Source organism: Eptesicus fuscus, chromosome 11, assembly GCF_027574615.1.
Source record: "Eptesicus fuscus isolate TK198812 chromosome 11, DD_ASM_mEF_20220401, whole genome shotgun sequence".
Classification (NCBI taxonomy): Eukaryota; Metazoa; Chordata; class Mammalia; order Chiroptera; family Vespertilionidae; genus Eptesicus; species Eptesicus fuscus.
The window spans coordinates 72140543-72168429 of NC_072483.1; the positions used below are offsets into that span (position 1 = coordinate 72140543).

The window sequence follows — 27887 nt, forward strand, 5'->3', positions numbered from 1 at the left end:
GACATTTAGGGTCTTGCCTAAGCTGAACTCTCTTTTGGTATTCATTGTGCTGGGGTGGGGTTGCACAAGGGAAAAGAGCCAGGGGTGGTCTGCACGAGGCCAGATGTTCTGTTATCACCAAGGTTCTTGCTCTGTGGAGACCATGACCCCCTTTCCCAAAGCAGCCTCGCTCTGTGCCCTTGTCAGCTCTCTTTTTTATGAACGAGTCTTGTTCTTCCAACCAGATGGTAAGTCCACTGGGAAGAGAGACCTTGTCATGTTTCACCGTATTCCTTTCCCTGCCTTGCCTAAGCAAGATGTCGTTTAGCTATTTTGCTGAGAGAAAGTTGCCATGCAGGTTATTTTGTCCTACTGTGTTGTGTTGTCAGAGTCCTGGCCCCAGGGAACACTATGGTAGGAGAGGCAGGTGAATCCTCTCCAAGGGACTAGCCGGTGGGGACAGGTTCCTTAAGTGTGTGCCGCTGGGCACATGGGGCACTTCCTGATGAATTTCCCCAGTGAAGGGAGACAGCTAGGAAATGTAAGGCACGGCAAGGAAAACAGAAGTGGATTGAGACGTTCATTCTTGCAGGAAGTGGAAATGAAACATAGAACGAGGGAATGGCTTCTGCTGAGGCCTCCACCTGAGTGCTGACGCTCTAAAGATGCAGGTTGTAGATCCTGCCCATGGCTGAGGGTCAGAAGAGGATGTGAAAGTCAAAATCGGCCACGATATCAGAGTCTTCATTTCCTCTTTTCCTCTTCGGAGTCAACAAGCATTCTGATACCTCACAACAATGCTTTCAGGGTGGAGTCGTCTCCTAGTCTCCGATGAAGAAGCCAGGGGTTCAGTGACATTAAGTCACCTGCCCAAGGTCACATAGGGCAGTCAGGATGCGAGTCCAGGTGCTAAGGACGTCAGGCAGAGCTCCCGCGGTTCCGGCAGCAGGAAAGCGCGCTGGCGGTGGTGGCAAGGGCTCGCTAATAGCTAATAGTGACGGCACTGATGACGAGGCCACCATCCGGCGGGCACCGGCCGAGCCGGGGCAGGTTCCCCGGGTCTGCCCTCGCAGAAGGGCTGCGGGGCGTAGCTCGGCGGGGCCGTCGAAGGGATCGGCACCCTGGGACTCAGGCGGTGCAGCTCGCGGTCCTCGGCCGCCCACAGGCGTCGACCAAAGCCAGCTGTCCCGGTCGTGCAGCCGCAAGGGGTTCCTCGAGGACCGGCCGGAGCCAGGCAGCCTGTTGGAGCCGCCAGAGAGGCAGGGCGGGAGGGCACCTGCGAAGGCCGGCTGCAGCCACCTGGAGCAGACAGCCTCCACGGCACCGGCCTAAGTCAGGACACCTGAGCGCCCGGCGCCCCCATGCCGCAGGTGCCGGCGAGACGCGCTCTGGCTCCGCGCCCTCCGTGCCTGCGTGTGGGCCCAAAACCCTGAGCGAGGAGTTCAAGTCCCGATTGCTACGCGTTCGACAGGTGAGGGACCGGGGCACGACTTGCGGGCGGCCGCCGCTCTGGCCCCACCCCTGGAGCCGCCTACCCCTCGCGGGGCGTGGCCTCTGGGCCCCAGCGCCTAGTGGGCGAGCGGAGCACGGCCCGCCTCCCTATATAAGGCGGGTGCCGCACTGCAGCTAGCGCACTTCTCACTGAGACCCGTCGCCCGGACTCTACGTGAGACCCACCGCCCGGACTCAACATGGTGAGTGCGGCCCCGCCAGGATCTTGCCCGCCCCCTGATTGTCCCTCTCCCTCCGGGACGCTCCCTCTGGAGAGGCGCGCAGCCCTCCATCTGGCGTTCCGAGTCTCCAGGAGGCGCAAGGGTGTTTGCCTCACCCCCACCCCCACCCCCACCCCGTCCGACTACTGACTTTGGCCGGGCCGTGTTGTCCACTTTCAAAGGCTGGGGAAGGGGGTGGGTGGAGTGAGACTCTTCTCTAGGAGAGAGGAGCGGTCCTGGAGATCCCTTCCTGCTCCACCAAGCGTTTGCGCCCTAATCCTCCTGAGGGGAGTCACGCGGTCCGGCGCCCAGGTTCCGCGGGCGAGGGAGACCCGCTTGGCTGCCCTCCGCCGCCAGCCTCACCCCACCCAGTCCCTGGGACGGACCGAACACGTGCTTGGCGCCAGAAGGTGGAAGGGGATCGGGTTACTGGATCCAGCATCCTCTTTTCCTTCGGCTGTGTGTGCATCCCTCCTGCCCACAGCCTCCCCCCACCGTGACTCAGCACCCCGCTTCTGAGCCCGGAATGGGGTTCGGTCTCGTGAGGCGGGCCGGCCCCTCTCCAGCGGGCGCCCGGTGGCGCGGACGGGCAGAGACAGCTGTAGCTGAGCGGGAGCTCGGGCCGAGGCCAGGTTGGGGGGAGGGGAAGAGGTGCGTGTAGGGGGGTGGTATTTATAGCCCTGGAACGGGGGCCGAAATCCAATCCTCGCTTTCCGCTGGGATGTAATTGGAAAGAGGGGGGGCGAATACAGGGCGGGGTGCAGGATGGCGTTCATTCTGCCCGGGGCAAGGCGGGGCAAGGCGGGTTACCTCTGGTGCCTCACCGCGAGTTCCGCTTCCTTTTCTGAGTATTTGGAAACCTTCACCCCGCCATTTCCGTGCCGGACAGGGAGGCCGCGCAGCCTGGTGCCGCGCCACTTTGGCGCGTCAGGGGTTACTCTCAGACCGGCGTGGGCTAGCTTAGGGCTGCGACTGCCCCAGTACTCACAACCCCCACTGCCCTCACCTGCCCTCTGCGCTCACAGCATTATCGCTGCTGTTTTCCTGAGGCCTGTCGCCTCGGATGAAGGTGGTAAAGACTCCCAGAGTGCAGTGGGGGAGAGGGAGATTAGGGAGGAGGTGGAGAAGGAGCCAGATGGGATTTAAAGGTGGGGGAGAGGGCATCCTGATGCCAGTGTGGCCAGTTGATGCCAGACTGGAAGGCTGAGATGCCTCTGCAGCCCACAGGAAAGAAAGGGGGAGAAGGTTATATGAAATTGTAGTTGTTCATCCTCAAAGCAAAGAGTTAAGCGAGTGGAGGCCTCTAGCTATAAACTGACAGATCTGGAAAACCTGTCTTTTCTCAGGCTCTTCAGAAGCTGTCTCTGTGAGGGTAGGAATCGGGAACAGCTAAAACGTTGCTTGCCCTTGTCTCAGTTACTGCAGTGGCTGCTGGGTTCATATGCACTTGCCCTCTCCATCCTCCCTGAGTATTCTCTGAGCGTGGCAGGGTCATGTGGAGCCACAGTTCTTGCTTTTTATTAAAAAAAAAAAAATGTTTTTATTGATTTTTAGAGAGAGGGAAAGGGAGAAGGATACAGAAATAGAAACATTGATGAGAAACATTATCAATTGGCTGCCTCCTGCACACCCCCCACTGGGGATCAAGCCCCCAACCTGGTCATGTGCCCTGACTAGGAATCAAATCGGTGACCTCCTGGTTCCTGGGTCGATGCTCAACCACTGAGCCACACCAGTGGGGTGAACCACAGCTCTTAATTGACAAGGTCCCCATGGAGTAGTAGGCTAAGGGGGCTGGCCTGCCCTACTGGGTGCCTCCAGTTGGGGAGCCTGGGCAGGCTGCCAGCCTTTTCTGACCTCTGTCCAGCCCCAAATTTCCACTTTTGCCAACTGAGTCATCCTAGCTAAAAGGTAATAGGATGGCAGAGAGGTTCATAAGTGAGGACTTATGGGTGTGGGGCTTATGCTCTGTCTCCTCTTTTTATTCCTCAGCGTGAATGTATCTCAGTCCATGTGGGGCAGGCAGGTGTCCAGATGGGCAATGCCTGCTGGGAGCTCTACTGTCTGGAACATGGGATTCAGCCTGATGGGCAGATGCCCAGTGACAAGACCATTGGTGGAGGAGACGACTCCTTCACCACCTTCTTCTGTGAAACCGGAGCTGGAAAGCACGTGCCCCGGGCAGTGTTTGTGGATTTGGAGCCCACCGTAATTGGTGAGAGAAAGAAGGGGGTGGGATTGAGGGGAGTGGAGAGTGATTCTAACACTTCTTTCTGGAGAGAGAACACCTAGACCTGGCTTTCCTCACTCAGTTTGAATCTAATCGAAGGCTGGCCTTGCACAGCAGGTCTGGGTTTCTCTCTCACTGGTATCTTGGACTGGCAGAAGGATGAGCTATTGCACATATCTCACTGCAGCTACCACACTGAGGGAGGGAGGTCCGGGCTGAGCACAGCCTTGTGGTTTGGGCCCTGACATTGTGGTTTGTGCCCTTGCAGATGAGATCCGAAATGGCCCATACCGGCAGCTCTTCCATCCAGAGCAGCTCATCACCGGGAAAGAGGATGCTGCGAACAACTATGCCCGTGGTCACTATACCATTGGCAAGGAGATCATTGACCCAGTACTGGACCGGATCCGCAAGCTGGTGAGAGTCTGGCAGGGAAGGGAGGTAGCTTTTGATGATGCTAAGGGTCAGGAATATTTTTTTTCCAGGCCTTTTTGAGGGAGTCATCTCTAATTGTACATGTTCCAGAGCATGTTGCTGCTATGGAATACTCATTAGTCTTTGCTCTGACTCCTGAGACATTTAGGCTTTTGTGGAGCAAGAAGACAAGAGTTCCTCAGGACACTCTCCCACCTCCATTGCTCTTTTTCTTTCTTGTCTTCCAGTCTGACCAGTGCACAGGACTTCAGGGCTTCCTGGTCTTTCACAGCTTTGGAGGGGGCACCGGCTCCGGCTTCACCTCACTCTTGATGGAGAGGCTCTCTGTTGATTATGGCAAGAAATCCAAGCTGGAGTTCTCCATCTACCCAGCCCCCCAGGTGTCCACAGCTGTGGTCGAGCCCTACAACTCCATCCTGACCACCCACACCACCCTGGAGCACTCAGACTGCGCCTTCATGGTGGACAACGAAGCCATCTATGACATCTGCCGCCGCAACCTGGACATCGAACGCCCCACCTACACCAACCTCAACCGCCTCATCAGCCAGATCGTCTCCTCCATCACAGCTTCCCTGCGCTTTGACGGGGCCCTCAACGTGGACCTGACAGAGTTCCAGACCAACCTGGTGCCCTACCCACGCATCCACTTCCCCCTGGCCACCTATGCGCCAGTCATCTCCGCGGAGAAGGCATACCACGAGCAGCTGTCGGTGGCGGAGATCACCAATTCCTGCTTTGAGCCTGCCAACCAGATGGTGAAGTGTGATCCCCGTCATGGCAAGTACATGGCCTGCTGCCTGCTGTACCGTGGGGACGTGGTGCCCAAGGATGTCAACGCTGCCATCGCTGCCATCAAGACCAAGCGCAGTATTCAGTTCGTGGACTGGTGCCCCACAGGCTTCAAGGTTGGCATCAACTACCAGCCACCCACTGTGGTGCCCGGAGGTGACCTGGCCAAGGTGCAGCGTGCCGTGTGCATGCTGAGTAACACGACCGCCATTGCCGAGGCCTGGGCCCGTCTGGACCACAAGTTCGACCTGATGTATGCCAAGAGGGCGTTTGTGCACTGGTATGTGGGCGAGGGCATGGAGGAGGGTGAGTTCTCTGAGGCCCGGGAGGATATGGCTGCCCTGGAGAAGGATTATGAGGAAGTTGGCATCGACTCCTATGAGGACGAGGATGAGGGAGAAGAATAGACCAGCTGCCTGGAGCCCACTCACTATGTTCATTGCAAAATCCTTTCGAAATAAACAGTCTCCTTGCACGATTTCTTGTTCCCTCTGTGATGTGAATACTTGAGCTTCTGCTGCCTTCCTCTTTGTGCTGCTGCTGTTGCTGCTTCTGCCCTATTTGCTGCTCATTATCCTTTTCCCTTCCATGGCTGAAGGTGAGACCTGCCAAGGATCCCTTGCCAGACTCAGGAAACATGACCCCAGGGACCTTAATGTAAGATCCTAAGGGGTACCCAGGATAGGGAGGAACTGAGGACTGAATCCTGGACCAGTCTGTCCAGCCACAAGCTGTTGAAGGATATGAGTCTTCACTTCTTTTCTAAGTAGGAGTTTTAAGTCCGAAAGTTTCTGTGTTTGAGTTGGACTAGACCTATTCTTCCTGCTGCTTCTGCATTCACCGACTCTGGAAGCAAGGCTTGGCCCAGGCACCTCTGTGTTATGAGGGCTTGGGAGTGGGGCTGAGCTGGCCCAAAGTTCCTTGGCATGGAGCCCAGTCATAAGCTTGGGGGATGGGAGGGAACAGGGCCGTCTCCTAGAGTTGTTTATGTCACTGCATAAACACCTTTGCATAGCTTACTGTCTTGCTGCTTTGCTGGGGGCTAGGGCTGTGCCATTAAAAGTCAGGTCGTCTCCCCTGTTTGTGCTTTCTTTTCTGGCCTCGGTCCCTCTGCTAGCTGGTGGGAGCCTCTTGCCAGGGCCCTGGGGAAAATTTCAACTTCGCTAATAGGCACCCAGGACCCACACTGACGTCAGCATGTGGCAGGGGGGATGGGGGGCGGGGGTAAGCAGAGTTGGGGGAAAGAAGCTTCAATCTCAGGAGCAAGCGATGCCAACCCTGCCCTTGCCTCCCCTCCCTGTGATTCAGGGACGCAGTGCCCTTCCCTGGGGAACAGTTCTCAAGCCCAGCAAGGCAGGGCCCCTGTTTACTCAGCAGAGTAGGCAGGAAGTGGCAGTTGGATACTGCCACGCCACACTGGCCTCATTAATCATTAACCATGTATGAGCTAAAACCATCTGGGAGAGACTGGGCCAATATGGCTGCCTCCTCCACTCCCTTGCCCCCAGGCTGAGGCTGAGACCTGTTATCTAGCTGTCTCAAGCTTCCTTGGATGTCTCCACCCAGAAGCCCTTGCCTGGCAAACCAGTTGGGCTGCTCTAAGCTATCCACCCCTGGGAATGAAGGAAGGTAAGAATGAGTTGAATGTGCGTTTAGGGGACCCTGGTTCCAGTTCTTGGCATAGAAGCCTACTCAAGCCAGAGCAAGTTTTTAACTAAATTAAGCTAGAAGAACTGTCCGTTGCCAATCATGCCTCCTGACTCTATACCAGTCCCTCTTTTCCCCAGGCTGTTCCTTGGAAATGGCCAGACTTTGGGCCCCTTATATCTCCTCTCACTCCAGGAACAATGAGACTAAGAGCCACACCAAGCTGCTTTCACTTTATTCTTCTATTTATACATTCTCCTGCTCCCTGATTTGGAAGCAAACCATGATGTAAGCTTGGCAGTCCTGCTCAGATCCTTTATCAGAATCTATCAGTTTGCCTTTCTCCATCCCCCACCCACCCCAACTCAGGCTCCCTGTCCAGTAGTCCTGAGGATAAGAGAACAGAGCAGAGATAGAAGACTGAGCTGACTCTCCCCAGCCCCCTGCCCCAACTATGAGAGAGCAGGCCTGGATAGAAAGGATGGAGATTCCAGCGAAGGACAAGGCACAGGCCACCTCAGCGTGGCCATTGGTTTGTTCAGATTTGGGTAGTGTGCTGGCCTGGAGCTGGGGGTAGCAGAGCCTCCAACTGACTGAGGAGGAATGTAATATAAGGGCGCTGCAGGGGGTCCACAGTCATCATCGAGGCCAGCAGCTGCCGCAATGTTGAAGAATGCCTGTGGAGGAAGGAGAGCAGGGTGACTGAGGGGCACCCATTCGCCGTGCGAGGCTCCAATGTCAAGGAGAGTCTAAAGTGCTTGGTGCCCCTTCATCACTCACCTGGGGCTTTGTGGGATGCTAAGTTGGTTCTGTACAGCCAGGGCCACACTGTCACCCTTCTGAAACACCATGTCATAAGGGCCTTCTCCAAACATCATAGCATATAGCACACAGCCTAGGGACTGAGCAAAACTTGGTTATTCCATAAAAGGGGACCAATGGAGATGGTAACTCCTAATTCTGTAGTGAAAGGAGACTACATAAACTAAAAGGACTATGCTAATGTCAGCCACATGACAGAGAAACTGCCAGTTAGCTGGAGGCCTCTGCAACCTTTGCTTAGCCACTGAGCTGTTACTCTTAGCTGTACCAACCCTGTTCAAAGGGCAGAGTTTTACCACTTCCTGAGCAATTGAGTACAGTGTCGGTGACAGTTCTCAGGAAGGAAGTTGAGGGGGATGGGGACATACATGGTTCCTGGGGCCCCATGCACTGGAAACCAAAAACCTGCTCCTCTACTCCACAGGAGGTACAGAGCAGCTCCTCTCCCCCCAGATCCCCACCCGCATGCTCCTCACCCAAACATCAGTCCGCTCATCGATGACACAGTGGCTCTGCACAGAGAAAAGCTCCGGGGCCCGGTAGGAAATGGTGCACCGCTGGGCTGCCCAGTCCTGGAACAGTGGCCTCAGAGCTCAAAAGTGGGGCACAGGTCATGGTCATGTGACGAAATTGGGAAATGCACCAGAAGGGGGTCAGGAATTGGGAACAGGTGGGCAAAAGAACTTGCAGACTCTTACCTGCAGGGCCAGAGCTTGGCGGGAGCTCTCCACATGGATGCGTGCTTGCTTCATGGAACCCAAGTCCATTAAAACCGGCTGCCCCTCATCTCCAAGTAAGATATTGGTGGGCTTCAGATCCCTGTCGGGAAGTGGAAATGACCCATGAGCATCTCTGGACAGGAGGCTAGAATCCCAGTGAGGCATAAGAATCACGGGGGCTGCCCTGACCGGTTTGGCTCAGTGGATAGAGCGTCGGCTTGCGGACTCAAGGGTCCCAGGTTCGATTCTGATCAAGGGCATGTACCTTGGTTGCGGGCACATCCCCAGTAGGGGGTGTGCAGGAGGCAGCTGATCAATGTTTCTCTCTCATTGATGTGTCTAACTCTCTATCCCTCTCCCTTCCTCTCTATAAAAAATCAATAAAATATATATTTTTTAAAAAAGAATCACGGGGGCTGTTGCTTAGGAGGAGAGCTCAGACCTCTCATTTCTCTTAGTGGGGGCTCTTTCTGTCCCAGAAAGTACACAGGGCGCTCCTACTGACCTGTGGGCATAACCCTGGGCATGAATGGCTTCAAGGCCTCTGCAGATACCCAGCAACAGCTGAAGGATTTCATCTTCAGTCAAGAAGTTGCCTTTGTCTTTCAGCCTTTCTATCTCATTCCACAGCGTACCTCCCTGCAACACAAATATCCCTACAGTTGGTTTTTCAGCTTCTGTTCCAAGTCTGATCCCTTCCCTACGTCAAAAGTTATCAACCTTTTCACCACACAACCACACCCTACAGTCCCATTTGGATTCCTCTAAACTCCAAATTTGAAGTGGTCAAACCCAAGACATAGCCTCTGATTCCTAACATACTTGACTGCTCACACAGCTCTTGGTTGGTGGCTCTGTTGCAACCCCTCCATAGCCAAGAGACTTTCTGACCTTCAAGTAAGGTAGTAGCAGCCAGGCCTCATGTTTTGTGCCCCGCTCCTTCAGACAATAAGCCTCGAGGCGAAGGATGTTGGGGTGATTGAAGAGGCGATGCATATCTGCTTCTCGCTGGGCCTCCTCCACATCCTGCTGCTCGTGACACAGGATTCGCTTCAGTGCGTAGAAGTGTCCATCATGTAACCCCTCCACTAGGTCCACATAGCTGAACCCACTGTGGGCCAAAAGGGTCAGTGAAGGGCCACGGTCATCTCCCACATTGCATGGACCCAGAGGAACTCCCTGGGGAGAATGGGGATGTCTTTCCCAGTTTAGTAGAAACCCTCCCAAGATGTGACTCTAAGAGAAGTTTGGAGATTATTACAGTTTGAGCGCAAGAGCTGGGACATAGTAATATTGAGGTCCTGTGGTCTTAACCCAGTGTTCTGCACATGACAGATGCTCAATAAACATTAAGTGAATAGTCAACATATAGGTGCTGTGAACCAGGCACTGGCAAGACATTTTATATGCCTTATCTTATTTAATCCTCACAGCTCCATCAGTGACACAAATAGTAATTATCTCCAGTAAGCAGATGAAGAACCCATGGCTTATCAAGGTCACACAGGTCGATTAGGAGGCCTGGCTCCAGAATCCACTTTCTTGACTAGCCTGTCACTAGGCTCTGTCAGGTGAGTTAAAGGATAGGCTACAGAATAAAACCTTTGTGCCCCTAGTCATGTGCAGACTGCTGTCCTTCAATCATCATAACCCTGGGGACTAATCATTTCCAAACACTCACCCCTCCCCTAGTTTCTGGATGAAGAGGTAGCGCTTATTGTCAATGATGACAGTTCCCGGAGAGCAGATACACAGCGCGTGGCCCATAGTGTCTCAGTCATCCTCCTCAGGGACGGTCTGAGGTGCCAAAGCGTTCGTCCAGGTTGAGTGGGCTCTTCCGGGCGATGCGCTGGGGGCCCAGCGGATCATGCTGGAAGGAAAAGAACGGCAGGGTCGCGGGTCGGACACAATCCAGACGACCCTGAAGTACTGATGTGGAGAGCTCAGGCCCAAGTCTCGGAATCTAGAGAAAACAGGTCCTGGCGATACCATCTCCAAGAAAGCTGGGATCAGGTGTCTTAGAGCCTCAGGCCACGCAGCGACTACCAGACCGCTTCCTCCACCACCAGCCCACCTCCGGGCGGCCCCGTCTCCCACGCCCGTTCGCCGCGAAGGCAGGGCAGGGGAGTGCGAGGCTCGGGCCCATCCCTTGCAGAGTCCACCCCCGGCCTCGGCGTGCACACCCGGGTAGGCCAACAGAGATTCCCCACTGACCTGGCTTGGGCAGCAGGGAAGCGCCAAGGACCGGAAGCAGTGGATGCGTCATCATTCAGCGCCGGCGTAACGGCCCGCGGTGTCCTAGCAACCGCCCGGCGTACGGAGGATGTAGGAGCCTGGAGCGGACAAGCCGGGGGCGGGCCAGGCCTGCGGGAGGACGGGTACCTGGGCCCGGGAGAGGGTTCCACACCTGGCCTTCTGTAGGGGTCAGGACGAAAGCACCTACGCCAGCGGGGAGCAAAGCCGGGCTCGGCCCGAGGCCCCCAGGACCTCCATTTCCCAATGCTGGAGGTAGGAGGCCTCATACCTCCGGCGCGCTGGGTGGCCGAGTACAGCCCAGGCCGGAGGGAGGGAGGAGTAACGGGGGGGCGGGGAGGGATGGGGGCGCGGTTGCTGGCGACCTGGACTTCTGGAACTCTAATCAGTACAACCCTGGGGGCTCTGCCTATATCCCACTACCCTGGTCTCACTGGTTAAGAGCTCAGGCTCTTGAACCAGACTAGGGTCTAAATATGGTCCTAATAATAGCCTACTAGCAGTGCGACCTCGGACAAGTTATTTAACACCGCTTTCCCTATCTATAAAATAGGCATACCACTACCTAAGGTTAAGTGCCTGAACCGTGAGGCCAGATTGCCTACTTCAAATTCCAGCTCTACTGAACTAGTTGTGTGACCTTGGACACGCTACTTAATATTTCTGTTCCTCAATTTCCTCACCTGTAAAATGCAAATGATAATTATCTACCTCATGTAGTTGTTTGGAGATTAAGTGATATGTGAAGTGCCTAGCACAATATCTGACACATAGCTCTCAGTAAGTGTTAAACAGAAGTATTATTATTATTATTATTATTATTATCATTATTTTGATGCTCACATCTCAGGCTTGGGACTGTGAAGGCAGGAGTAATGGAAATCCCCAAATTCCCAAGCCTTGGCACCAAGCAACTGTCCTTGACATCTTTTGCACAGACAGGCAGAGGTAAATTAGAAAGGGGCAAACACCCAAAGGAGATGGAATAGACCTTGATGGTGTCTTTTGCTGAAATAGGGCTCTCCAGGAAAAATATCTGTTTTGTAACCTGCCTCCCCAACCTTGCCCTCCTTACACGTCACTGGGAAGATCTCCCTATAGTTTCCCTTGTTTCTAAACCTGTTTTACCCACCCCCTCCGGGTTCTGACATTTATTTAGATTTAACCTGCTACATGTGGGCCCTGTGCCTGATACTGAAGATTCAAGATGAACAAGGTCCCAACCCTTAAAGAGCTCGTCTGGGTCTAGTAGAGCACGGTTCTCAATCTTGAATGTGCTTACGATCGCCTGGGAATCTTGTTAAAATACAAATTCCGATTCTGAGGTCTGAGGCAGGACCTGGGACTCTGCATTTCTAACAAGCTCCCAAGTGACTCTCATAAAGCTGGTTCAAAATGTAGAGGATAGAGCGTCGGCTTGTGGACTCAAGTGTCCCAGGTTCGATTCCAGTCAAGGGCATGTACCTTGGTTGCGGGCACATCCCCAGTGGGGGTTGTACAAGAGGCAGCTGATTGATGTTTCTCTCTCTTCGATGTTTCTGACTCTCTCCCTCTCCCTTCCTCTGTTAAAAAAAAAAAAACAATAAAATATATATTTTTTTAAATGTAGAGGACTTTATCTCTTCCTAAAACTAATTTGCTCTATGCATTTCTATGGCACAGCAAATCAATAAATGAAGGATGGAATAAGGTTAATGATGTTTGTTTTGTTTTTGTTTTTGTCTAAATAAAATAAACCACCTTTTATGGGGGGAACAATGTAGAGGACTTTACAAACTAGTAGAGGAGCCAAAGACGAAAGTCCGGGCTAATTGCCTGGCAACTTGAGGTGGTCTCCGCCCCTCTTTGCTCACTGAAGTTCCCTCCCAGGAATCCGCCACGTGACAGTTGGACCGCAGGCTAAGCGCCATGGCTCCCAAGAAGCCGCTCTGCCTTCTCTCCCTGCTGCTGCTGCTCCTGACGCTGCTGCTACCCCAGGTGAGACAAGAGGATCGAACTAGCCTGCGGTGAGACCGGATTAGATCTGGCGTAGGAGACAAAGTGAAAATAACAAAACTCTCGGCAGACCTAGTTCCATCTCTTCTGCTCTTGGCAGACGCCCGTTACCCCTCCTCCGGACGCCTGCTGAGCACCGCCTCTCCCCCTGCAGGCAGACACTCGGTCCTTCGTAGTAGATCGGGAACTCGATAGATTCCTTCTGGATGGGGCTCCGTTCCGCTACGTGTCTGGCAGCCTGCACTACTTTCGGGTACCTCGCGTGCTTTGGGCTGACCGGCTTTTCAAGATGCAAATGAGTGGCCTCAACGCAGTACAGCTGTAAGAAGGGCTCAGGAGAGCCATGGAGGGGTGGGATTTACTTTTCCTACCACCCCCTTATGAAGGGGGTCGGGACAGGAAGACTGCTTGGGTGTGATGAGGAGTTAGAGCTCCAGGGCTACCAGGCCAAGGGTGGGAAAGGGTGGGCCAGGATCTCCTTCCAACAGCTTCCTGGATATTCCTTGTAAGGCCAGGAGCCCTTATGCCTCCCAGGCATCTCCCATGCAAGCCTTGGGCCCTATTAACCTCTTCCTTTCTCAGTTATGTACCCTGGAACTACCATGAGCCAGAGCCTGGGGTCTATAACTTTAATGGCAGCCGGGATCTCATTGCATTTCTGAAAGAGGCATCTGTAGCGAACCTGTTGGTCATACTGAGACCAGGACCTTACATCTGTGCAGAGTGGGAGATGGTGAGTTAGTTGAAGGGATAGAACCAAAGCTACCCACGTGGGGTTCCTAGGCTATTCCCTTCTGCCCATACTCTAGGGCCACTTCCAGCACTGTACTTAATTTCTTCTCAGACAACAAAACCCATATGCTGCTTTTGTTGTCTTTATGTTTGTCTCAGGGGGGTCTCCCAGCCTGGTTGCTTCGTAAACCTAATATTCATCTGAGAACTTCAGATCCAGGTGAGTTGAAAGAAAAAAATTTAACAAGGAAAAAAAGCAAACAACAATGACAAAATGGGTCATTTGGGTGTCCAAAATATAAGAGACCATCCCCAAATTGGAGATCATTCATTCTAATATAAATTGAGTGTTTCCTTCGTGCCCAGCAGGATGCTAGAAACTGGGGAACCAGACCAACTCAGTCACTGTGCAATGGAGCTTACTATGTAGTGGAAGAAATAGATTTTTTAAGAAACCAAAAATCTGTAATATTATTGCAAGTTGTAAAAATACCACACAAGGAAATAGACAAGGAGTTGAGATAGTGAATAATAGAGAAGACCTCTTTTAGGTAGGGAGGTCAGGAAATGCTTTTCTGAGATGACATTCAGTTGACTAGGGAAGGAAACGTTCTGGTCATATGAAGAGTGAAGTGAGAATGACCAGGTAAAGGGGACAGTGTATTGTAAGGCCCAGAGATGGGAAAGAACATGGCATGATTGAGGCCAGCATGGCTGGAGCATAGTGGATAAGGGAGAGAGTGGTATGATGTGAAATTGGAGATAGGGACTGCCGATGCAGGACTTTGTAGGCCATTCTAAGGGGTTTGCATTTTATTCTAGCATAGAGGAAAGTCATTGAGTTTAATCAGAGATGTGACATGATCAGATTTGTTTTCAGACTACTTTAGCCTGGATGTAGAGAATGGGTTGAGGGGAGTAAGGATCATGGTGGAGAAACCAATTGGGAGACTAAGCCTATAGTTGAGGAGATGATGGCTCCTGGACTAAGGTGATAGTGGTGGAAATGGAAAGAGGAGAGCAGAATTGAGATATAGGTTGCTGACAGATTAGATTGAAAGGGTAGGGGTGGCAGCAGTGTGAGTACCCAGTCAAGATGGTGGTGCCAGCCCCACTGATGTGGCTCAGTGGTTGAGTGTCGACCTATGAACCAGCAGGTCATGGTTCGATTCCTGGTCAGAGCACATGCCCGGGTTGTTGGCTCTACAGTTGGAGTGTGCATGAGGCAGTTAATCAATGATTCTCATTGTTGATGTTTCTATCTCTCTCTTCCTCTCCTTTCCTCTCTGAAATCAATAAAAAAAATTTTTTAAATGTTAAATTATTGATGGAGCACCAACATGCAGTGTAATTTTTAAAAATGGTTATGATGATGAATCTTGTGTGTAGTCTCTCACTTCCTTTTATTTATATAAAGGTTTAAAATTGATTTTTAGAGAGAAAAGAAGGGGAAAGGAGAGAGAGAAAAATCAATGTGAGAGCAAAACATCAATCAGCTGCCTCCTGCATCTACTGGGGATCAGGTCTGCAACCCAGGCATATGCCCTGACTGGAAATCCAAACAGCAACCTTTCTGTGCACAGGATGACACTCAGCCAACTGAGCCACACTGACCAGGGCTGCAATCTCCTGTTTTCTCAAGAACACCAGTAACCTCTTTAATGTTAACTCCATGGTGATTTCTCAGACCTCATCTTCCTTGACCAATCAGCAACATTTAGCACAGTTGGTCACTCTCCTTTGAAATACATTTCTCTCTCAACTTCCATGATACTACACTTATCTGGTCTTTGCCCCTCTCCCCACAATCTTTCCGACCACTCCTCAATCTCTTACTGGTTCTTCTCTGTTTCCTTTTCTGCTAAATGCTTGAGTGTTTCAGATCTCAGTCCTTAGATGCTTCTCTTTTCTATGTTCATGCCCTAGACCAAGCATGTCAAACTCAAAGGCTAACACAGGCCAAATAAACAAGGTTTAAGTTTATGTGGACCACAATAAAACAAAAGCTTCAATTTTCATAGAAACATAGGTTTATTTTGATAGAGACATGCTGAATACAAAGGGCTGAAATAAATGAGTAATTGTTAACATAAAATAATAGAACATTTTAATAAAAATTAATATTTTTTCTTGAACATTAACTTGCCAGACACTGAATACTAGTAACTGCACAAATTAATAAGCATAGTGCAAATAAACCTATTTTTCTTGTTCTCCAAAAGCAAAGTATTTCCTGTTGCACACACCAAACAAGTCAGTACAAGACTAATGACGTGGCAATCGGCTGCTAAAATATTCCCTGCTAGTATTAGTGGAGAGAAATGGTGCACCTGCACTTAAGGAGCGAAAGGGAAATGAATGCAACACAATTATAGTAATCAGTCATAAGTGAATATTGTAGTTCGTTATTAATAATTATGTATAACAGGATATTGTAAAAATTAAGTTACAAAATTTTAATTAAAACGTTTCTTACATACCGTTATATTGGCTGGGCTGCAAAAATATTTGTTGGACCCGTGGGCCGCGAGTTTAACATGCTTGCCCTAGACCCGTCGTTGGCAAACTGCGGCTCGCGAGCCACATGCGGCTCTTTGGTCCCTTGCGTGTGGCTCTTCCACAAAATACCACGGCCTGGGTGAGTCTATTTTGAAGAAGTGGCATTAGAAGAAGTTTAAGTTTAAAAAATTTGGCTCTCAAAAGAAATTTCAATCGTTGTACTGTTGGTATTTGGCTCTGTTGACTAATGAGTTTACCGGCCACTGCCCTAGACAATCTCATCCATTTTCATGGCATTATATTCCATTTATTAGGTAATGACTGAAATATGTTATCTCCAAGACCTTCTTTTGGCCTCCAAACACATTATCCAACTGCCTTCTTGACTTCTGCTTTTGGAGATCCAACAGTCATAATGATACAACTAAGCACTTGATATTGCCTCCCAAACTAGCTATTCCAACAATCTCCCTGTTTCAGTTAATGGCAACTCTTATTTTCCAACTTACCAAACTAAACACTATGGTGTAATTATTCATGTAGTCTTTCTCTTGCACCCCATGTTTGGTCCATCAGAGAACTCTGTCAGCTTTACTCTCAAAATATATTGAATTCAACTACTTCTCATCACCTCCACTGCCACCGCTCTAGTCCAAACCACCTCTCTCCGCTGGATTATTTTAAGCTTCCTAACTGGTTTCCTGTCTTTGCCCTTCTCCCATGTAGCCTATTCTCAGTACAATAGCCAGTGTGATCCTGTTAAAATATGTTAATCAGATCAGATCATGTCACATCTTTGCTTAAACCTCTCCAACAGGTTCTCATCTCACTCAGAAAATGAACCATAGATTCCTTAAAATGTCCTACTAGTTCCTACCTCATCATCTCAGTCACCTTCCTGACCTCTACTCTTCTCATTGTTCACACTAGCCTCATTGCTGTTCTTTAAACCCACCAGGTCTTCTTGCAGAATCCCCTTCACAGTGAGGTCTTCCCTGAGCCAGCCTCTAAAATTTAAGCTCCCCCACCTCACCATTTTATATCTTCCTTTTCTGCTTTATTTTTCTCTCCTTGGCATTAACCCACTATATTTTTTACCTCTTTAATTTATCAACTGCTTCCCCCACTGGAAAGGAAATTCCCAGGGATTTTTGTCTATTTCTTTCTATTCTATATCCTTAACACTTACACAATAGTGCTTGGTGCTAGTCACCACCCATAATTTTTTGTTGAGTGAGGTTTAATGCATGCTTGGATTAAAGAAGGCAATAAAACCTGGGTCTCCTTTATGCAGAATACAAATATAAAGGAATTAAATATTTTATTCCTTTTTTAGAATTAAGTCTTTTAAGGATACAAAAATATCCTCCAAAATATCTTTCATCAAATCCACCTTCAGGAGTCTGCTATCTGCTAGGCATTGTCCTCAAATTATAGGGACCAAACAAATGAACCTGACAAAATTCCTGCTCACTAGTGGGGAAGACCAACATGAAACAATTACAGAAATAAATGCTTAATTATAATTGGGTATGTGTTTGAAAGAGAAGTATCAGGTGATATGAGAGTGTGTAACAGGGGGATCTACCCTAATCTGGGATATCAAAGGCTTTCTTAAGGAAGTGAAATATAAGTTAAGACCTGAAGACTGAGTTGGAGTTGGCTAGGTAAAGGAGGTGGAGAGAAAGTGTCAGGCAAAGGTAATAACATACATGAAGACCATGAGTATGAATCAACAAAAATCACAAATAGGAGTTGAGAATTTTAAGCCATGAAACTTAATATAAGGCTCTTTCTGTTGATGACTTAAATCACCTGGACTGTCTGTCACATCAAGGTGTAGGTCAGGCATTCTACAGTTCTGTGAATTCCCATGTTAGTTCATAGCAATCTTGTATACATTGATTACACAATATAGCTCCATGAGATGTGTTTAACCTTTTCCTTACATTTAAAGAATATATTTACAAGAAACACTGCTTTAAGGTTTCCTGTGCTCAAATTTCTTGCCATGCAAATAGGGTTGAGAGCTTCTTTTCACAAGTTACTGCTTCCCACATTTAGTTATGGACAAGTAGGATGCAAACTGCTATTCCTACAATCTCTCCTACAGTTCAGGCAGCACTGAAGTTCCTAGCATTGATGCTAGGAGTGGGGATTGTGGAGGTGGTGGTGCCCTAATGAGCAGAGCACTGCTCCTTCCTTTAGACTTCCTTGCTGCAGTGGACTCCTGGTTCAAGGTCTTGCTGCCCAAGATACATCCATGGCTCTACCACAATGGGGGCAACATCATTAGCATTCAGGTACAAGTGGAAAGTTGACTAGGCAAGGGGAAGGAGGTTCCAGGGGTTCTTAACCTTCTCCACCTCATGGCTGTGCTCTACTTTTCCTCTCTCCTGGCAGGTGGAGAATGAATATGGTAGCTATCGGGCCTGCGACTTTGACTACATGAAGCACCTGGCTGGGCTCTTCCGTGCACTACTAGGAGAGGAGATTTTGCTCTTCACCACAGATGGGCCACAGGGACTCAAATGTGGCTCCCTCAAGGGACTTTATACCACTGTAGATTTTGGCCCAGGTCTCCTGAGCAAGGGTTAGGGTGGAGTCTGGGGAAGGAGCATTTCTTCTGTGATGTTTATCTTTCACCCATGCCTCCTTTCTGCAGCCGACAACATGACCAAAATCTTTGCCCTGCAAAGGGAGTATGAACCTCACGGGCCACTGGTGAGAAGCCAGAGGGGAGGGCAATCAAGGCAAGAATCACGGGTGGGAATGGGTTGAGCTCGGTTCCCCATCTTGCTCATGGCGGCTCCTTTCACTTCACACTAGGTGAACTCTGAGTACTACACAGGCTGGCTGGATTACTGGGGCCAGAATCATTCCACACGGTCCATTACAGATGTAACCAGAGGACTAGAGAAAATGCTGAAGTTGGGAGCCAGTGTGAACATGTAACTGGACACTGGGGCCAACATGAATGTAATTGGGTGTTGGGGATAAAAGTTCAGATTACACAGGTCAGCTCATGCTTTTCCCCCCATCTTCCCTCATTTCAGGTACATGTTTCATGGCGGTACCAACTTTGGATACTGGAATGGTGAGTCCAGATGGTCCCTGGGGTGGAAGCAGGGAGGTAGCAAGGAATTAGAATTTGAGGGCTGCGTGGATTAGGATATCTATAAGATGGCTATGGCCATCACTGCCCCCATCTGATGGCAAAATTCTCTGCACGTGCATAGATGTATTGAATTAATTAAATTGCTTTGACCCCAGGTGCTGATGAGAAGGGACACTTCCTTCCAATTACTACCAGCTATGACTACGATGCACCGATATCTGAAGCAGGGGATGTCACATTCAAGCTTTTTGCTCTTCGAAATGTCATCAGCCAGGTGCCCTACCACTTCATTAAGTGCCAAAGGCTTTTATTAATTTTGGGGAAGGGAGTGCCTAAATTGTTTGTAAAGAGTTCCCAGAAATCACTGGTGGTTGTCTAGGTCACTGAGCCCTGTGAGCATCCCATAAAAACATTTTCCACTCGCCCAAATGGGACTACCTGGGGAGATACAAGTATGTGTAAAATTACAGGATATTCATGACCCTGAAGCCATTCCCTGGATGCCAGGTTAAGAACCCTGTGCTAGGGTCTTGGAATAGGGGTTGTGTGGTTTTTCTATGGCTCCTGAGAGAATTTGGGCTCAGTTCCAGGAAATTCCCTTGGGACCTTTACCTCCCCCCAGCCCCAAGATGATGCTCGGACCTTTGACCCTACACCTGGTAAGCTCCTCCCTATCTCTTCTGATTCTACCATATTATCCTCTAAATAGCACTCTATTCTGAAACTCCCCTTTCATTCTGATACTGTTTCCTTATTCTAATAGGATGGATATTTGCTAGATTTCCTGCACTTATTGTGCCCCCAAGGGCCCATCCATTCAATCTTGCCAATGACCTTTGAAGCTGTCAAGCAGGTAAGGCATAATCCCACAGCCAGTAGGTAAGGCAACCTTCCTTACCAGCTATAGCCAAAGATTTCCTACGTTCCACATCTTCCCCATTTTCTCTATCAGTTTATCGTAAGTACTCATTCTTCCACACCTAGGACCGTGGTTTTATGTTGTACCGGACCTATCTAACGCAAACTGTTTTTGAGCCAACACAATTCTGGGTGCCAAACAACGGAATACATGACCGTGCCTACGTGATGGTGGATGGGGTACGAACCTAATTCCAGGCTACCTTGTGAGCCCCCCTTTCCTCTCCTCTCAAGCACCCTTTAGCCTTAAGTTCCCCTATCTACCTTTTCCCACTGCCTGCCCACATTTGCAGAGGGTCCAGGGATAAGCTTGGATGAGAAAGAGTTTGACTAAGGGTAAGGTCCAGAATGGAGAGTAATTGACAGATGTGCTACATTCTCTTTCCCCTCCAAATAAGTATCCTAATGTGGCTTCCTGTTTGGTGGCCAGGAGCTAGATGTTGAACCCTTCCCATCATAGATCTTCTTATCCACAGGTGTTTCAGGGTGTTTTGGAACGAAACACGAAACGCAAACTATTTTTGACGGGGAAAATGGGGGCCAAACTGGATGTCTTGCTGGAGAACATGGGGAGGCTCAGTTTCGGGTCTAACTACAGTGACTTCAAGGTGAGCTAGCTTTGCCCGTCCCCTCACCCCATGACTTTATTGACCAAACTCCCTAGAGGGATGTCCCATAGCTCCAGCGGCATCTGAACAGAGGAAGAAAAATGGAAAGATAGGGGCCTAATGGAAGATAAGCAAGAGCCATGTCCTTAGCAAAGTAGTGACTTGTAGGGATCTGGACATGGCTACTAATTGGATCTCAGGGTTTGATTAGGGACAATTTCACCTTAGAGATTAATGAATGTGATGATGAATTTTCATTTGCCTTCTTCACAGGGCCTATTGCAGGCACCAATTCTGGGGCAAACCATCCTTACCCAATGGCTGATGTTCCCTCTGAAAGTCGATAAACTTGTAAAGTGGTGGTTTCCCCTCCAATTGCTGAAAAACTCACGTCCTCAAACTCCCTCTGGCCCCATCTTCTACTCCACAACGTTTCCAATTTTAGACTCAGTCAGAGACACATTTCTCTTTCTACCTGGATGGACCAAGGTATTGCTGATAGTAGTGGTTGGGATGAGGATGGGAGGTGGTAAGACAGAAAAATCATGGAAGAAGGGGGAACAGAAATGATTCCTCTGATTAGAAACCCAAAAGAGGATAATTCTACTCCCCTGAGAACTGACCATTTATTTTCCTCTCCTCCCACTATGACAGGGTCAAGTCTGGATCAATGGGTTTAACTTGGGCCGGTACTGGACAAAGAGAGGGCCACAACAGACCCTCTATGTGCCAAGACCTTTGCTGTTTCCTAGGGGAGTTCTCAACAAAATCACATTGCTTGAGCTAGAAAATGTGCCTCCCCAACCCCAAATCCAATTTCTGGATAGTCCTATCCTCAATAGCACCTTGCATAAGACATACATCTACTCCCTCTCAGCTGATACACCAAGTAACTCTGAACCAATGGAGTTAAGTGGGCACTGAAAGGTAACCCTTGGACCTGGGACATGGAGTGGGCAGGATCCCTTGGTAATGGCCAAGGTGACCACAAAGAATCAAAGACCACAACAACTGTACAAGTGCAGTTTCCTTGCCAAACTTTATTGTGATTAAAGTTCCAGAGACAGTACCAGCTCCACACATCTCTATGGCACTGTCTTTGTCCGGGTTCCTGAGTCTCTCATCCCAATCTTCCAAATACTCTGGTTTCTCGGGAAGGAGAAACCTAGGACCAATGTCAATGTACCCTCTCAGGGTGTAGAGCTGGCCCTGGGTGGAGCTGTGAGAGCTCAGGAAGAGGGCTTCCTGGCCTGACAGCGATGATCCTGGAGGCAGCGTGTGGAGCAGAAAGAGAAGTCAAGGTAGTGAAAGGGAATGAGGCCTTGGAGGGATGTCCCACAGCTCAAGCAGCGTCTGAACAGAGGAAGAAAAGTGGATGTACAGGTACCCAGAAACTTTTCGATCCAAAGTACCCCTGTCCCTCCTCCTGCCATTTTTGTTTCCACTCCATAGGTTCAAAGAACTTCTCACATCCCCTCAACAGCCTTTGTATGTGGGCACTCATTCTACTTGCCCAAACTATGGTCCGCCCATCATCACTCCTGCCCCCCTCCACATACCCAGTATTGACGATTGCAGAGTCAGGGATCTGAGGGGTAGAGGCTCCCAACTGAGCAGCCAGTCGGCGCTCTGCAGCCACAGCTCTCTGAGGGGAAGAGAGGTTATCTCAAGGACAGGCCCCAGTGGTGGGTAGGGTACCCAAGAAGTAACAGTTGAACATTGGGAACGGACTAGACCTCTTAGGAAGTCTCGGGGTGGAAGAGAAAACCTCCAGCCTCACCTTCTCTCTGTCGCTGAGAGCAGCAAATCGCTGCTGCTCTTCTTGCTCCTGCTTCTCCTGCTCCCTCTGTTTCCGCTGCTGTTCCTCCCGTTGCCTCCGGGCTGCCTTCTGCTCCTTTTTCCGCATAGCCTTCCGTGCTTCCATTTCTGATGTCAGTGGCCCTGGCACCTGGAGGATTTCGGGGAAGGTATGAGGTAAGACACGTAAAAACTATCCTTGGTAAATCTAAGAAAGTAGAAGAGATCTAGCCAGGATATATGATGCCATCCCACTCTGCTGCTGCTTCCTTTCCCAGCTGACCTGAGCTTTGCTGTAATCATAAGCATCTGGATTCTTCTCCATGAACCTTCGGAACTCATTACGTGTTGCTTTGTCAGCTGCAACCATATATGGTGGCCGAGTCCGGAAGTCCCTAGGTGTGGAAACCCCAAAATGGGTTCAACTTGCCTATTGCATCTCCTAACATCACCTAACCAGACCAAGGGGAATACTGTCAAGTAGCTAATGCCAACGTTAGTCTTCAGATCATCCTCTCTATACCCTAAAGGGCTCGCCATGGGGACCCTTACCGGACAGTGGGGTCAGCACCTGCCTCTAGCAGCAAGCGAACCACTGAGCCTCTCCCAGCTGCGGCTGCTGCATGCAGGAGGGTGAAGCCACTGGAGCCCAAGGGGGCATTGAGCAGAGACAGAACTTCAGGGTCTATGGGGCTGGCAGCTAGCTGGATTTTCAGCATCCCAATATCTCCAGCTCTGCAAGCAGCAAGAAGCATGTCCCAAAGCTCTGGCTGACCAGGGACCTTGGCCTCATCCATGAAAGGCTCCAACTTGGTTGACTGTGAGAAGGCCTTGTCTTCTTGAGGTTGTTGGGGAAGAGCCACATGTGCCCCAACTTCCAGGTCTTGGCTTTTCTCTCTCTTATTCCTTTTTCTCCTCCTCCGCTTGGGCAATACCTCAAAGTCACGAAGATCCAGGGTCCCTATTGTCGACTCTACTAGATCCAACTCTACCCGGAAGCCATCCTCTCCCTCGGACTCTGAACCTAGGGAAAAACCCGACATATTAGATCCATCTAAAGAATAAGCAGAGGGTATAAGGATGTGGGCTACCCCAGATGCATAAGAATGTACATAAAGAGATAATCCAGATCATCTTGAAATAAAATTATTTGTATTGTCACCCAAGATAAAGTAATACATTGAGAGCTGAATCCATTAGTATGACATGCAGAAATGAGGCTCTCAGTGCCGACAAGTACAGTCCTTAGACTTTCCCATGAGCAGCCTTAAGATGGTGCACACAGAGGAAAGTACAGAAGCAGTGACAGCTATGCAGGCCAAGAGTCTGCAGCCCAGGAAGCATCTAATAAGACAGGTAAATTCTGTGAGATTCATGCAACACATATTTAAACATCTTCGTGCTAAGACTTTTCTGAGTATTGGGGATATATCAATGAACAGAAGCAGTAATAGGAGATCTGGAAAGGTCACTAAACATGTCTCCGTAATTGCTATCACATATCTCATATTATCAACAGACCTGTGTGTGTGTTGCATGAGGCTCATCTATAAATAGGAAAGGCGAGAGTAGGGGATTTGCTACAAACACCCAGATAAAGTTTGATAGTTGACAGGTGGTACTCAAACCCTGTTTGGGAGAGTCCTCATTCTGCTCTACTGCCCCATTCTCATCACTGGGGACCTTTCTTTCTTCCTCAATAGCCTTCTTCCTCTCTTTCATTGTCTTCCAGTATGACTGAGGTGAGTCCAACCTGACTGTCTTCCGGGGGTCTTCTCCTGCCATAAAACAAAAGATGTTGCTCAAGTTTAGCTGAGGAGAACCCAGCCCAGGTTTTCTCCATGAGGATGGGATTGGGCTGCAGTCCAAGGGCTAGAAAACCATCTGGATGCACAAATGAGAACCCGAGGTTTGGTTTAGAAGGTACAGGAAGGTCTATGGAATTGGGATCAGGGTCAAAGGCTCACCGTGGATATGCAAAGTGGTCAGCTTATGGAACACACGCTGTAGCTCTTTGAAGGTGGGTCTGCGGGTTGCGAGGGGGATATCCCAAAGTCGGGGATCCCCCCGTTGCAGGGGTGCCCCTTGGCCTCCGAAGAACAAGGACCGGCCAGAGCGGGGGGCACGCAGCAGTATTGTCCCAGCCTCCCCCAACGCCTTAGCCCAGCCTGGCTCTGCCAGCAGGTCACGGACATCCTAGAGAAGAAAGTCATAGCCCTGTATATCTTCACTTGTTATTTTTAAATCTCCAACCAAAAAATGGCCCCATGTGTAGGGAGTGAAAGGTAGAAATTAACACAGAGGGAGGAAGGACATGACTGAGATTCCTGAGGATCCATCCTATTCTACCTTTACCCAGAAATAATGAAGACTGGAAGATAAAGGAGTCAACTGCTTTACTGTACATTTAATAAGGTGAGGGGAAAAGGTACATTAGTGAGATGCCTAACTTACCTTATATAGTGCAGCTTCATTGTAGCGCCTCAGGTTGGCTCCAGCAGAGCGAGAAGCCCCACCCCGGGCATCATGAAGTCCCTGGGCTGTGCCACGCTTGGCCCGTACTGTGTAGCGGTGAAAGGTTTTGTGTGTCACCACTTCTCTTCTGTAGACAACACAGACTCGGTACTGGAAAACTGATACTCCCAGCTGAACAGGATCCATTCCACCCTTAACCCCACACAGCACCCTCTCACCCTTGGAAAATGGCACCAGCAAAGTGCCCAGCTGCAGCCATGAGTACCACACAGTGTCTAGGACCTCCACTTTGCAGGTTTTGTAGCAGCAGTTCTGGCTCTTCTGGGAGCACCTAGATGACAGAGGAGCAGCACAAACATATCTGTTACATTCATTGAGAGTAAGAAACCAAGTGCCAGTGCTAACTACTTCACATGCATTATCTCATTTAATACCACCCCCTGAGGCATGTCTCTACTTTATAGACAAGGAAATGTGAGGCTTGTAGAGGTAGTCAAGATCAAGTGGTAGAACTAGAATCCAAACCTAGATTGGTCTGTTTCTAAACTTAATTCCATCACACTTGACCAAAGATTCAGGCCAGTTCAGTACAAGACTGCTGTTAAGCCTGATACCCACACCCAATAGGAAGGAAGAAGAGAAGTGAGAAATGGACTGAGTGAAGTGGAAATCTGTGCTGAATGTACAAAAGGTTGGAGTTAACCACACAACCTGTGCCGTCACTTGCCTGGTGAGGGCCTAGGACACAGCGATAAGCATAAAGAAACTGGCCCTGGGCATTTTGGAAAAGAACTCGATGGGAGCAGAAGCCTTGGGATCTGTTAGACTTCTCAAACTCAACCCTCTCCTCATCCAGTATCTGTAAGTCCTCCTCATGGGCTGAGTCTGAGTCTTCTGATCCTGAGATGCTGGAAAGATCTCCTGAAACATGAGATATATGTTTGATGCCTCATCTTTGAACTTTCCTCAAGCTCCTAAATGAGGGCCTTCCTCCACCCCCATGTCCTACTCCCACAAAGGTCTCCCACCAGACATCACCTGTGGAGCTCTGCTTTTCAAAGTCCAGGGCAGACAGGAGAGGCTTGTCCTTGAGACGTTGCTTTAGGTTAAACCGATGCCAGTCAAGCTTATAATGTTCCCTCTGGTAGGAGTCAATGAGGGAAGCAGAATGTGGAAATATGCCCCAGCCTGGCCTTTTATGGTACCCAAGACCAGTAACAGGACTCCAGGAAGTATGACTGGGTAACACCATCTTATTCAAAACGTGAACCTTTATTCATTACCCATCAAATGTCTACCTCTCCTCTCCCACTGTTCTACTTTTTAATCCACCATTTGTTTCTGCACCTGGTGTTTTACCTGTTCCTGATGGTTCTGGAAGGTCTGGTCACAGGTTGAACAAAATAACTTCCCTGAAATATCCAGAGGACCCTGGAATGGTTTCCTTTCTGGGCTTGTTTTCACCCCTGAACCTAAATAAGGGAGGGTAATTAGAGGTGGAAAGGGAGTCCAAATGGATAGATAAGGGAGGGTAATTAGAGGTGGAAAGGGAGTCCAAATGGATAGTACCTGGAATTTTATTCAGGATTTGATTTTATATATATATATATATATATATATATATATATATATATATATATATATATTGCAGAGGAAGATACAAAAGAAAGAGATGGCATGTCCTTGCCTTCAAGGAATTTATAGTCTAGTAATGAATCAATAAATGGCACATGCTCGGCCGGCATGGCTCAGTGGTTGAGCATCAACCTATGAACCAGGAGGTCACGGTTCAATTCCCAGTCAGGGCACATGATTGGGCTGTGGGCTCAATCCCCAGTGTGGGGCGTACAGGAGGCAGCCAATCAGTGATTCTCATCATTGATGTTTCTCTCGCTCACTCTCCCCCTCTGAAATCAATAAAAATATATTAAAAGAAACAAATAGCACAGTAATCACTTTATACTATAAAGATGCTTCTGAAAAGACACATGTAAAATGATTATAAGTCAAACATTGTATTTAGCCAAAGGGATTTAGAGGAATCTTGCAGAAAATACATGTTGGTATGGTTAAAATTATTTTTAACTGTTCAAAAACCACTTCCTGAATGCCAATTTTTTAGTTTATGTTTCCAGTTACAGTGTGCAGTTTGTTTTAAAAAGGTTAAAGAAAAACATAGCCAGAGACAAACTTGTACATAACCAAAGTTGTACATAACCAAATATGATATTGTTTTATATTCAGCATGAAGGAATGATTGATTGGAATTCAGTTAAATTTGTACTATATCTAGGAATTTTTTTTAAAAAAAGGTCTAGGAGTTTTTCAAGTGTTTTTGTAGGTAGGGCATTACTGAGACAAGAACATAAGCAATGGCAAGAGACTTATTTGGAGACACTAGTAATTCAGGGGTCTGTGGTAGAAACAACCTCGAGACTGAGTGAATTTAAGATACATTTTATCCGTGGGAGCAGATGTCAACAAGGGCTCCTGAACTGGGAAATACCAATAGGAATGTGTTCTCTGGAGGAGCAATAAGCTGCAAAGAGCCCTGTCATGTTTCTCGTGGGTTCACCCCAAATCTCCCCGGATACCTGGAGAGGAAGTCCGCAGTGCCTGGGCCAGAGTCTCCCCGGGATGGTGTCTCACTAGGCCCAGGCCCCGAAGGACCGGAGCATCCACGCTGAGATCAAACAGGGAGACCGACGTAGGAGCCTGGGCTGCTGCTGGAGCCGGCGACATGACTGAGCAGAAAAGAGGGGAGAAAAGCAGAGCCCTCCCCAAGCGAGATCCGACAGCCGCGTCTACTGCCTGCCAGACTCGGTCTCCACCGCGCTGCAAGGCACCTCGTCCCTCACCCCGGTACCCGGAGTTAGCTCTGGGGTTAATACGAGACCCCAGCCCGCTTTCTCATACCTCCCGTCTCCGGCCACACAAGAGTGAAATGGGAGAGCATCCAGCTTTCAAATCGAACCCAACAGAGTTAAAATCACTCAAAGCGACCGCTCTTCGTTATTCGTGCGATGAGCTCCATCAATGACTAAACCGCGTGGACTCCTCCCGGCCCTCAGAAGCTGTACCACAAATCCCAAACTGCTGCGAGTTACGCATGTCCACAGCTCCAAATCTGGATTTCTGCAACTCCACAGCAGCCTC

General features: G+C 49.4%; 4 protein-coding genes across 6 annotated transcripts; 2 read left to right on the top strand and 2 right to left on the bottom strand.

Moving 5' to 3' along the window:
- Positions 1–1570: 1570 nt before the first annotated feature.
- TUBA4A (tubulin alpha 4a) lies at positions 1571–5626 on the top strand. The gene is made up of 4 exons (XM_008145138.3): positions 1571–1673; positions 3684–3906; positions 4190–4338; positions 4584–5626. Exons 1-4 carry the CDS (start codon positions 1671–1673, stop codon positions 5553–5555), a joined length of 1347 nt encoding a protein of 448 aa, XP_008143360.1. The 5' UTR covers positions 1571–1670; the 3' UTR covers positions 5556–5626.
- Positions 5627–7012: 1386 nt separating this feature from the next.
- On the bottom strand, positions 7013–10617 carry STK16 (serine/threonine kinase 16). Of its 2 annotated transcripts, XM_008145139.3 has the most exons (8): positions 10551–10617; positions 10018–10206; positions 9228–9447; positions 8842–8975; positions 8316–8436; positions 8094–8189; positions 7576–7697; positions 7013–7472 (listed from the first exon to the last, which is right to left on the bottom strand). In XM_008145139.3, exons 2-8 carry the CDS (start codon positions 10101–10103, stop codon positions 7334–7336), a joined length of 918 nt encoding a protein of 305 aa, XP_008143361.1. In that variant the 5' UTR covers positions 10104–10206; positions 10551–10617; the 3' UTR covers positions 7013–7333. The 2 variants fall into 2 exon arrangements, with proteins under 2 accessions (XP_008143361.1, XP_054579393.1); XM_054723418.1 differs by lacking the exon at positions 10551–10617 and having other exon boundaries at positions 10018–10531.
- A 46-nt stretch (positions 10618–10663) lies between these two features.
- GLB1L (galactosidase beta 1 like) lies at positions 10664–21537 on the top strand. Of its 2 annotated transcripts, XM_008145141.3 has the most exons (17): positions 10665–10844; positions 12459–12566; positions 12739–12905; positions 13167–13317; positions 13476–13536; positions 18024–18118; positions 18219–18393; positions 18481–18539; positions 18645–18766; positions 18872–18912; positions 19089–19207; positions 19518–19592; positions 19697–19786; positions 19918–20031; positions 20328–20459; positions 20733–20948; positions 21114–21537. In XM_008145141.3, exons 2-17 carry the CDS (start codon positions 12498–12500, stop codon positions 21381–21383), a joined length of 1956 nt encoding a protein of 651 aa, XP_008143363.2. In that variant the 5' UTR covers positions 10665–10844; positions 12459–12497; the 3' UTR covers positions 21384–21537. The 2 variants fall into 2 exon arrangements, with proteins under 2 accessions (XP_028006743.2, XP_008143363.2); XM_028150942.2 differs by lacking the exon at positions 19518–19592 and having other exon boundaries at positions 10664–10844.
- A 91-nt stretch (positions 21538–21628) lies between these two features.
- Positions 21629–27880, bottom strand: ANKZF1 (ankyrin repeat and zinc finger peptidyl tRNA hydrolase 1). The gene is made up of 13 exons (XM_008145144.3): positions 27326–27880; positions 26091–26203; positions 25770–25872; positions 25459–25652; positions 24950–25062; positions 24711–24858; positions 24224–24452; positions 23885–24034; positions 22809–23280; positions 22540–22651; positions 22240–22407; positions 22019–22104; positions 21629–21812 (listed from the first exon to the last, which is right to left on the bottom strand). Exons 1-13 carry the CDS (start codon positions 27471–27473, stop codon positions 21689–21691), a joined length of 2160 nt encoding a protein of 719 aa, XP_008143366.2. The 5' UTR covers positions 27474–27880; the 3' UTR covers positions 21629–21688.
- Between the last annotated feature and the right edge of the window lie 7 nt (positions 27881–27887).